Source organism: Camelus ferus, chromosome 29 (genome assembly GCF_009834535.1).
Source record: "Camelus ferus isolate YT-003-E chromosome 29, BCGSAC_Cfer_1.0, whole genome shotgun sequence".
Taxonomy (NCBI): domain Eukaryota; kingdom Metazoa; phylum Chordata; class Mammalia; order Artiodactyla; family Camelidae; genus Camelus; species Camelus ferus.
Window position 1 is genome coordinate 960,694 of NC_045724.1, and position 11,362 is coordinate 972,055.

An 11,362-nucleotide genomic window follows, 5' to 3' on the forward strand; every position below is an offset into this window, starting at 1 on the left:
TCATTACCAACTATATGACCTTGTGACTATGTGATGTAACTTCTCAGTTCTTTTTCTTTCATCTGTGAAGTAGAGATTGTAGCACCTATCTTGCAGGAATTTTCTGAACTTTAAATGAGAAAATGTATGTAAGCACCGTGTACACTGCCTGACATAAATGCAATAATTATTTGTTCTCTTTCTCTGTATTTTATTTGTCTTACCCTTCTAAAGCATAAACACCCTTTCCTCCAGCACACCAAAACTACCAGGGAATGAGCTGAGGCATTTGGAGACAGAAGGAAGTTGCCTGACAAAGTTCTAAAAAGCTATGCCTAGGACCACTAAAATTTATTATTCAAACTCATAATTGCTTTTTACTGGGAGGAGGGGAACAATGTAGATCAAAAGGAAAAGAAACAAACTGGAGGTAGCAATTATATTATTTCAATATTTGAATTCCTTGCAGGTAAGAGAGAGGAGTGTAAATAAATTATTTTTTAATTTAATTTTTTTTTTACTTTTAGGGGGGCAATTACATTTATTTATTTATTTTTAGAGGAGGTACTGGGGATTGAACCCAGGACCTTGTGCATGCTAAGCATGCACTCTACCACCTGAGCTGTACACTCCCCCCTAAATAAATAATTTTTGAAATCATTTGTGCAACAACTATAAAGCCGTATGGTAGTCTACCACATCTCTAAAGATTTTCTCAGACATTTAAGCACAACCTTGTATATTGATTTTAGTCATCTCTAGCATTAATATTTCTGCCAACCAAACAAGTTCATGGACATACTGATAATGGGAAATTGGATTAAAGTAAGTTTATGATACATTAAAGGTTATCACAGTTCAGTGCACATAGTTTTTAATGAGATTGATTTTATTTTATTCATCTTCTGTATTTACTCCTTGAGCTAGTCAATTATGGTAAAATCATTACTGCTTCTTTTTCTAACCCCCCTATTGATCATTCCTTTGTCAGTTTTACCTTCTACATTTATTATTTGTTTTAATATCAATACTGTCAATACTGACCTCTATTTATTAGAAGCAACATTTATGGACTTGAAGGCAAAAAAGCTGGGTTTTTCATATTTTCTTTGTCATCAGTTAGTCATAATGCTGGAAAGATCCTTCATATTCTCCAAGCCTTCAAGTCCTTCCTTTGCTGGGTTCACAGGATTGTGGATTAGTTGGAAAAATACTGGACCAAAAATCAGGAGACTTGAAATCTAGCTTTGCGTTGAACTTAAACAATTGAATTAACCCTATTAGGCTTCATTTAGTTCCCTCATTTTTAAACTTTCATGCAAGTTATTTTCTGCAGCTACTGGTGCCACAAGCATTCTTAACAACTGAGCATTTGATGTTTGAGTGATTCATGGGAAACAGGCAGAATGTCCTGAGAGGTAAAGTCAGTTTCCTTTGTATAAAGGGTTGAATTCATTTGCTCTGACAATTCTGGGCATTTCAGCAACAAAATAATTCATTGTAATGACAAAATAAGAAAGCAAGAATAATCAAGCCACACTCTGAAATGAGAATTATGTGCAGGGAACAATAATTGAATGTCTAAGAAGTTACAAATAAATTTAATAAAATTCTGAGATATAATTGATCTGCACCATTGTACAAACTTATGATGTATGGCATAATGATTTGATTCATACACATCATGAAATGATTACCACAGTAAGTTTAGTAAACTTTCATCATCTGGTATAGATACAAAATTAAAGAATTAATGTTTTTTCTTTATGATGAGAACTCTTAGGGTTTAGCCTCTCACAACATTTATATATAACATACAGCTTAATTATATTTATCATGTTGTACATTATATCCCTAACACTTATGTATCTTGTAATAATTGGGAGTTTTACCTTTTGACTACCTTTATCCAATTTCTTCCCCCTGCCCCCCACCTCTGGTAACCATAAATGCAATCTCTTTTTCTATGAGTTTGTTGAGTTTTGAAATGTAAGTGACCCACAACACTATATTAGTTCCTGGTACACAATATAGTGATTTAATATTTCTATACATTTCAAATAATCTAGTTACCCTCTGTCACCATACAAAAATGTGACATAATTATTGTCTATATTTCCCACAGTATACATCTCATACCCATGACTCATTTCTTTTGTAACTGGAAGATTATACCTTTTAATCTCTCCCATCTATTTCTCTCCTTCACCCTCTCCCCTCTGGCTATCACCTGTTTCTTTTCTGCAACTAGGACTCTTTTTCTATTTTATTATGTTTGTTTATTTGTTTTGGTTTTTTAGATTCCACATATATGAAATCTTTATCTGACTTATTTCACTTAGCATAATACCTTTTAGATCTATCCGTGTTGTTACAAATGGCAAGATTTCATCCATTTTATGACTGAATAATATCCCATTGTAGATATATACCACATCTTCTTTATTCATTTATCTATTGATTGGCACTTAGGTTGCTTCCATATCCTGGCTATTGAAATAATGCTGCAATGAACATAGGGGTTTGTATATCTTTTTGATAGTGTTTTGGTTTTCTTTGGATAAATACCCAGGAGCTGGATCATACGATAGTTCTATTTTTAATTTTTTGAGGGCTCTCTACTGTTTTCCATAGTGGCTGCACCAACTTGCATTCCCATTGCATGGAGTTCATGAACATTCTCTTTTCTCCATATTCTTGCCAACATTTGTTATTTGTTGTCCTTTTTTATAGTAACCATTCTCGCAGTTGTGAGGTGATATCCTCATGTGGTTTTGATTTGCATTTCCCTGATTAATAACATTGAGCATGTTTCCATGTGCCTGTTGGCCACCTGTATGCCTTCTTGGAAAAATGTCTATACAGGTCTTCTGCCCATTTTTTATTGGGTTGTTTGCTTTTTGTTGTTTTTTGTTTTTGTTTGTTTGCTTTTTGACTGATGTCAAAGATTATACTGCCTATGTTTTCTTCTAGCAGCTTTATGGTTTCAGGGTTTACATTCAAGTAATTAATCCATTTTTAGTTTATTTTTGTATGTGGTATGTTGGAAAGTAGTCCATTTTCCATGTAGCTGTCCAGTCTTCCCAACATCACTTCTTGAAGAGTCTGTCTTTTCCTCATTGTATATTCTTGCCTAATTTATCAGAGGTTAATTGCCCCATGTAAGTGTGAGTTAGCCAGGCCCTGAGGTCTTTGGCTGCAGAGCCTAAGGTTCTTGGAACTTGTGTCAGCCTGCTGGTGGTCAGGGCTGAGTCCTGAATACTGGCTGTGGGACCCAGGGCAGGTCCTAGGTCTAGTGCTGGCTCACTGGTGGGTGAGGCCAGGTCTTGGGCCCTCAGGTGGTTGGGACCATGTCATGATGTGGGGCTCAGGTGTCCTAAGGCAGCCCATCTGATCCTGGGTAAGGCTGTGTCCCTGCACAGTTAGCTGCTTGGCTTGGGGTGTCAAAGACTAGTGCTGACTAGCTGGAGAATGGGCCAGGTCTCTGTGCTAATAAGCTAGGAAGGAAGATTCCAAAATGGTGCTCACCAGTACCAGCATCAGTGTCCCTAGGGTGAGTCCTGGCCTCTCCTGGAAACTCTTTAAGACCAGCAAGCAGATCTGACCCAGGCTCCTTTCAAATTGCTGCTCCTGTCCTAGGTCTCAGAGCATGTGAGATTTTGTGTGTGCCCTTTAAGAGTGGAGTCCATTTCCTACAGCCCTCTGACTCTCCTGAAAGTAAGCCTCACTGGCCTTCAAGCCAAATATTCTGGGAGCTAGTCTTCCTGGTATGAGATCCCTGGGATAGGGAGACTGATGTGGGTCTTGGATCACTTGCTCCTTGGGGAGAACCTCTGCATTTATAATTATCCTCCTATTTGTGGGTTACTCACCCAGGCATATAGGTCTTGACTATACCTAGCCTCCATCCCTCCTACCCATTTCAATATGGTTCCTTCTTTATATATTTAGTTGTAGATCTTTTCTGCTAGTTTTCTGGTCATCCTCATTGATAACTGGCACATAAGTAATTGTAATTTTGGTATGCCAGTGGGAGAAGGTGAGCTCAGGGCCTTTCTACTTTATCATCTTGGCCACTCCCCTCTTATATCCTTTCATAAAGTTCTTGTCCTCCTTCCTAAGAGAGTAGTAAACCCCTCAGCTGGTGAGGCTATGGGATTGTGTTTGCATTGAGTTTTGGGCTTTCTTCTCCTGCCATATTTTTTCATTGATCCATTTTCCTCCTTCAGCCACAATGACCATTTGCCATGCCAGTCTATGCTACAAGGCTTGTTCTCACATACTGAATTTCTAAATATCCATTGTAGAGGAATTTTTGCTTTCTCTCCCTGCAATTGCTCAGTGGTTAGAATTTTTTCTAGATTGGTATATTTTGCTCAGATTAGCTTTTCTGAATTTAATATAGTCAGTTTATAATGTTGTATCAATTTTTGCCACACAGCATAATGTTTCAGTTATACATGTACATACATATATTCCTTTTCATATTCTTTCTTATTATAGGTTACTACAAGATATTGAATATAGTTCCCTGTGCTATACAATAGAAACCTGTTGTTTATCTATTTTATGTATAGTAGTTACTGTCTTCAAATCTTGAGTTCCCAATTTATCCCTTCCCATCCTCTTTACCCACTGGTATTCATAAGTTTGTTTTCTATGTCTGTGAGACTATTTCTGTTTTGTAAATAAGTTCATCTCTCTCTCTCTCTCTCTCTCTTTTAGATTTCACATATAAGTGATATCATATGGGACTTTTCTTTCACTTTCTGGCTTACTTCTCTTAGAATGGCAATCTCCAGATCCATCCATGTTGCAGCAAATAACATTATTTTATTCTTTTTTGTGGCTGAGTAGTATTCCATTATATAAATACACCACAACTTCTTTATCCAGTTGTTTGTTGATGGACATTTAGATTGTTTCAATGTCTTGGCTATTGTAAATAATGCTACTATGAATATTAGGGTACATGTATCTTTTGGAATTAGAGTTTCCTCAGATATATGCCCAGGAGTGGGATTGCTGGTTCATATGGTAAGTCTATTTTTAGCCTTTTGAGGACTTCCATCCTGTTTTCCATAATGGCTGCACCAAAATACATTCTGAGAAACAGTGTAGAAGGGCCCCCTTTTCCCCACACAGATTTTAATTAAAAATTGATTTCAAAATGACTCACTAGGTGTGTTTTTTGGTATAGAATTACATTTCTGATCATTCTAGCTGACATTCTCTGTCTACCTTGGGTATCTGTACCAATTCACAGCAGGGTTCAGAGTGAACATCATCATACCCTCAATTTGGTCGCAAGATAAATTGTAGGTCAAAATTTACCTGCATTTACTCCTCCACTGGTAGAGTAAAGACCCCATGCTCATTCATAGGAGATTTCCCATTACTGTATCTGCCTAAGGCTTTTAAATTTACTCCTATATTTGCTATTATATAGGTAAAATTTAGCTTTTATAAATGCTGGACAGTCAGTTTTACTTTGTGAACAGTTGATTAAGTCTACATCCTCAACCACCTCCCATACTGATCTTCATATTCTGCATCCCTATACACCTGCCAACTTATGCCTGTAACAATGCACCTAATCATCCAAGGGCCAGACAACCAGAGACATCCTCTGTGCCCCGGAGTCCACTGAAATGATCCAAACTAGCCTGCTTACCCTGTCTTGCTCATTCCTTCCCACAGAAACCACAATAAAGTCTCTTGCACACAGTTCCTCTCTGTCCTTCTGCTTCTTGACCAACCCCCTAGTGGCTCTGGATGGCATACTGTGTTCTTCTCCAGAGAACTGTGAGTATAACAAAGCTGCAAAACATTTTCCAATTTCTCTGTCTTGATCAGCATCTGGCCTCATCATACCTCATCCAAGGGAATATGCTTAAAACAGTATGTTATTTTTGTTTCAAGTTTTCCTCAAAGGTTATACTTCTTATCAGTAGCTCCAGTAAATATTGAGAAAGAGAAGAAAAAGGAAATGCTATAGTAGCAAGCTAATTTGCCATTTTTTTAAACAGGTCTTCAGATCTTCTAAGGTAAACATCTGAAATAACTGAATATAAATACAATACATACACGAGATTACTTTTGAGTTCACTGAACATTTTTCAAGTGGTTTGTTGTTACTGGATTATTTCTACCACTTGAAGATTCATTCTTTTTGACATTATTCAAATTCCCTAAATTTATTCACTACCAACTACTCTTTTGAAAAACCACATCAAGGTACAAAATATCTAAATCTTTCATAAATTTCAGAGAGACATTATTAGTTTCAGTTACTTTGAAGTCATCCAAAGTCCCAACTTGGGAGACTGTGGGTGTATCTTGTAACTCATTTCAGTTGGATGGTAAGTTCATTCCATCCCTGGTGTTTGTTTTGTTTAGTCTTTCTGGGGACCCAATTATTTTCTCTAGTGTGTTATAATCTGAAGTAGAATTGAGCATATTTTTCTATAAATATACTCATATGCACTATCCTCTATCCTCTAAACCCACGAGTGAAACAAAATTGGGCAAACTAAAAAGAAGAAAAAAAAAAGGAGGTACTAGAACTTTGGAAGAAAATATTTCTAATTGTTGCAGGATATTTTTAATTGTGATAATGCCACCTGACTTTACACTTCCAAATACATAAAAATAGCAATTAGTCTTGAGCTGTCACTACACAAATATTCAAAATAAAATTAAAAATGGAAGGATATTCCCTAATTAATTTACCTCAATCTTTATCCTCTCCTCTTAGTCTCCCCTCAAGTGATTTGACTCTATTCTCCATCTTTCTGCACTTACGAGTCTAGCAACTGCTATATAATTTTTAAAAACAAGTTTATGAGGATCAAATTGTATCACTAAATTTACTACTAATGAAGATTTCTGGGTACAATTTAAAAAAAACTTCCCTCAGAGAAAACACCCTACTCTGAAATCCTATCTGTAATAAAATCCATATTTTAGAGCTACTGTAAACAACTCACTTTTAAAGGTATTTCAGACAAATCTTGTCACTAGCTTTATGAGCACCTAATGGGCCATTCATCAATAATTAATCTTAAAAAAGCTTCCTAGGTGATGAATTCAAATGGAAAGTTTCTCCCTAATTAGTGCACTGTAGAAACAGTTATTTCCATCTGTTATTGTATATTCTTGAAGATGTATGAAAGGATACTGATGAAAGTCTGTTAGATGGCTAAACAATACCAAATGGTGGTAATTGGACTACATTTTATAAGCTTAGATTCATTCAATAAATTCTTTCCTGTGCATACAAAATGAGATTCATTTCCAAAGCTCATGTAGATACTACACAGCTCATCCTCAACAATTTTGTTTTTAATAGTGGGCCATGCCCACAAGTGCAAAAAAGACCATTTATTAATCAACACATTTAATGATTGGCTTTTAAACTTTCTTTTCATGTTACAGGCCAACCAGTGGACAAATGAATCTTGTGATGCACCTGTTGGGTCCATGGTTGGGGATGCAATCTGGGACAAGTTTCCCAAGAGGTCGCTTGCTCATCATCTCTGTACATCATCTCTGACTCCCCATCACTGTTTCCATCTCCTGCCTTCCTGAAGGCCGGTCTTCTTTGTTTCACATTTCAAACTCCTGTGTTTGCATGTCCAAGGTCCAGTCACACACGTAGGTCAACTCCTATGAGTGTGGATCTGACTGATCCAGTTTTATTAGGTGTTCACCCTTTGACCAAACCATCATTTATAAGGAGATGCAGTCACAGAGTGCTAATGTAACTGCTGAGCTGGTAACCCTGGTGATTAGGGGATAATTCCCAGAGAAGGAGGTGCAAAGTAAACTGAGTAGACCCACAATGAAGTATCCATTTCTCATTTTCCAGTGCTTTGCCTATAGTGATAACTTTCAGGTGAAGAACCAGGTCATAGCTCTAAAGTAGATATTGCATATGATGTATTATTATTCATAATAATCAGTTCTTTTTTTGCAGAGCTGGTCTCTATTGTCAGGAAGCAGCCTATCCACTTCCTGGTTGTACAAAGTACCAATTAGTATGCACCATCTGATATTGGCCAACTCTTTCCAAAACCAGTTCCTATGGAATGGATAATGTTGAACTCTCTCTAGCTTGCTCCTGGGACAAGTGTTTGCCTTAAAACTTGAAAACTGCAGGGAAGAAAGTAGCTAGGTTTTACCTGTCTGGATTGTATCTTTTGATATATTTAAATATTGGGAGGAAAATCATGTGTTTCCATGCTTGAGGAAAAATTCTGCTGCACTAATTCTCTTTATCTAGATATCTTTATATGCTGTATAGCCAAATAGATATAGTGGTTATGTTATAAAATTTTTATGTACAGAGGAGGAATTTATTTTTATTTTTCAGAGAATTTTGGAGTGGGTCAACAAGCATAGATCAAGGCGTCATTTTTTTTTTTCCAGAATAGATTGACAAAAGGTGCCTCACATTACTCTGTGAACCCCATCTCAAGGCTTTGGGAAGACTGTAATGGACCCAGTAGCAGAGTCATTTTAATTCTTATTTAAAATACAAAGGGCCTCACAGTTTATTTTTTACATTTTCAGTACCGCACATCCTGTTGCAGGTGACCATAGCTGCTCAAGAGCTTGGCCTTTCATCAAGAAGACATGGGCTGGAGTCTTGGCGCCATCTCTTTCCATATGTGCGGTGTTGACCAATAGGGTTTTTTGAACCTCAGTTTCCACATCTATAAAAATGTAAAATGCCAACTATGTGAATTGTATTAATATTTATAAATGTTTTACTACCAGATCTGGGATCAAATTAACATTCAACAGGAATAGCTGGCATTTGCTGAGTGCCTATGAGAGGCCAGACCCCATTCTATGTACTTCACACACTTATATAATCCTCCAAACAATTCTGTGAAGAAGCTACTACTTTTACCCTGGTTCATCAGTTTAAGATATTGAGGCACAGAGAAGTTCAGAATCTTATCCAAGGTCACCGGGCTAGTAGTGACAAACTTGAACCCAGGGAGACTGGCTAATATCTGTGCCCTTAACACCATGTTGTCCTGAATTCTCAATGAGTGTTATTATTATTATTTTTTAACCTTCTCACATCTTTATTTGAAAGGCACAGCTAAGCCCACCCTCAATACAGCATTTATACTTCTCTCCGTAGAGATCAAACGACTAAACACAACAAAAGCTGACAGTCTAAAAGGCTATATACAGACACAGGTGTGGGTGTTGCTTTTTTTTTTTTTTTTAAACATTTTTTTATTTTTCTTTTTCATTTTCTTTTTTTTAATATCCCTTTTCTTTTTTTTAACATTTTTTATTGATTTATAATCATTTTACAATGTTGTGTCAAATTCCAGTGTTCAGCACAATTTTTCAGTCATTCATCGACATATACACACTCATTGTCACATTTTTTTCTCTGTGAGTTATCATAACATTTTGTGTATATTTTTCCTGTGCTATACAGTGTAATCTTGTTTATCTATTCTACAATTTTGAAATCCCAGTCTATCCCTTCCCACCCTCCACCCCCCTGGTAACCACAAGTCTGTATTCTGTCTGTGAGTCTATTTCTGTCCTGTATTTATGCTTTGTTTTTGTTTGTTTGTTTTTGTCTTAAAAGACAAGCTAGTATACTGGAAAAGGGGGGAAAACATAAAATAAAAACCAAGACAACTTGAATACCCTCATCTTTATTCGGGAAGGAGATAAAGGGAATTCTGGGTCTCCAGCCCCACCCTGCTCCCCAAGCTAGGCGCGTTTTGTCCCGGCCCCTCTTTCTTTCGTGGGCGAGGGGAGAGGACCAGGTGGGCGTGGGGACCAACAGAGGGTGAATGGGCCGGAAGGGGGACGCAGGACACCCAGGGCAGCGGGAAGAGGTGGCTGGCGTTGTGTCTGCATGCAGTGCCAGGGTGGGAGGCCGGATGTGCAGCCTGTCAGTTACACATGTGTGAATCGGGGAGGTGTGGGGTAGCGCGGTTGGACCTCATGAGGTTTTGCTCCCTTCTGACCTGGCCTCCCACTTGCTCCTCCAGGCCTCAGCTTGCCTCATCTGTGGTATGAGCAGGTATGCACCCATTCCGGCTGCAGGGGAGAAGGAGGGAGGCCAGGAGTCGGGGTGTAGGAGGAAAGCCAGGGGGCGGCACACGTGTAGGGTGAGGGCCCCAGCAGGCGGCTACCATAAACATCACAAGCATTTGGCCAGCCCCAAGCTATACTGTGTCTTGCACTGAAAGTCCCTCTCTCCGTGCCTATGTCCCCCTGCCCACCCCCACCTCCCCACCCTCACTGCCCACTAATCGGACTTCTCGCCGTCATCCTCCTGGTGGGTGTCACCTTCATGCTCGTTCTTGTCTTCGGAGAGGTGGGCCTGGGAGCCCAGCGCCGACAGCGAGAGGAGGCCGGTGCCCGCGCGGACCGCCAGCAGCGAAGGGGGCTGCAGCCCCACAGGCAGTAGGGTCAGGGGCAGGGCCAGAGCCTGCAGCTGGGACAACTGGTGGGGATGGAGCTGCTGTCGGATGATGGAGTTCAGCTCAGGAGCAGTGACCTGCTTAGCTCTCTCGATGGCTCCCAAGACCTGCTGCTGGTGCTCTTGGGAAAGGTAGGGCAGGACCTGGGCACATATCCAATTCAGCCTCTTGACGATTACAGCCTGCTTGTGCATCTCAATGTTCAAGCCATAGGACATGTCGTAGCACATCACATAATGACGCTGCACCTCCGCTTCTCGCTGGCCAGCTTGTCACGTTCCAGTTTCAGACTATGGTACTGAGCCAGCATCAGCTGAAACTCATCCTTGATGCGGTCACAGGAGTCCGAGGGGGTGAATTTGAGTTGCTGGGGAAGGTGCAATGAGCCCGAGTGCCTGCTTTGTCGAAACATCATGTCAGTCGCGGCAGGGGGTTCGGGCTGCTCGGGGCGCCGGCGGCCGCGCCTTTGTCCCGGCGCCGATTGGCAGCTCCCGGGGCCGCCGCCTCCCGCACGCCCGGCCCCCAGTGAGTGTTATTGTTATTGTTGCTGTAGCTACTAACAAAATTAGAGCATGAGGTAACACACACTCACACTAAAGCATGATTAACTAACTTGGGAAACAGTACTTTTCCAAAAGGGCGATCAACTTTGATTTATCCAAAAAAAGGCATTTTATTTTATTAGCGTGTATATAAAGATATCTAATATGGACATAGGTTGTATCTTCTAGTCCTCATTATGCTTCTGAAATATCCAAAAATCTTAGAACTTTCAGAACTGTATTTAGTTGCTCAAAGTGCCAAAGGTGGCTGTCCTCCCTAATTGCCTCTTGCACTTTAATTACATTTAATTTCTGTCCTTCATCAACACTTATAATCCCTCGGTGAGATATATCTTAACCACATGCTATATC

The 11,362-nt window shown here is 39.4% G+C and overlaps 1 protein-coding gene across 1 annotated transcript; it reads right to left on the bottom strand.

Moving 5' to 3' along the window:
* Window positions 1-9,592: 9,592 nt before the first annotated feature.
* LOC116660456 (TLE family member 5-like) lies at window positions 9,593-10,920 on the bottom strand. The gene is given in 2 exon segments (XM_032470000.1): window positions 9,593-10,701; window positions 10,704-10,920. Coding segments are annotated over 2 exon segments (588 nt in total). The 5' UTR covers window positions 10,864-10,920; the 3' UTR covers window positions 9,593-10,273.
* Between the last annotated feature and the right edge of the window lie 442 nt (window positions 10,921-11,362).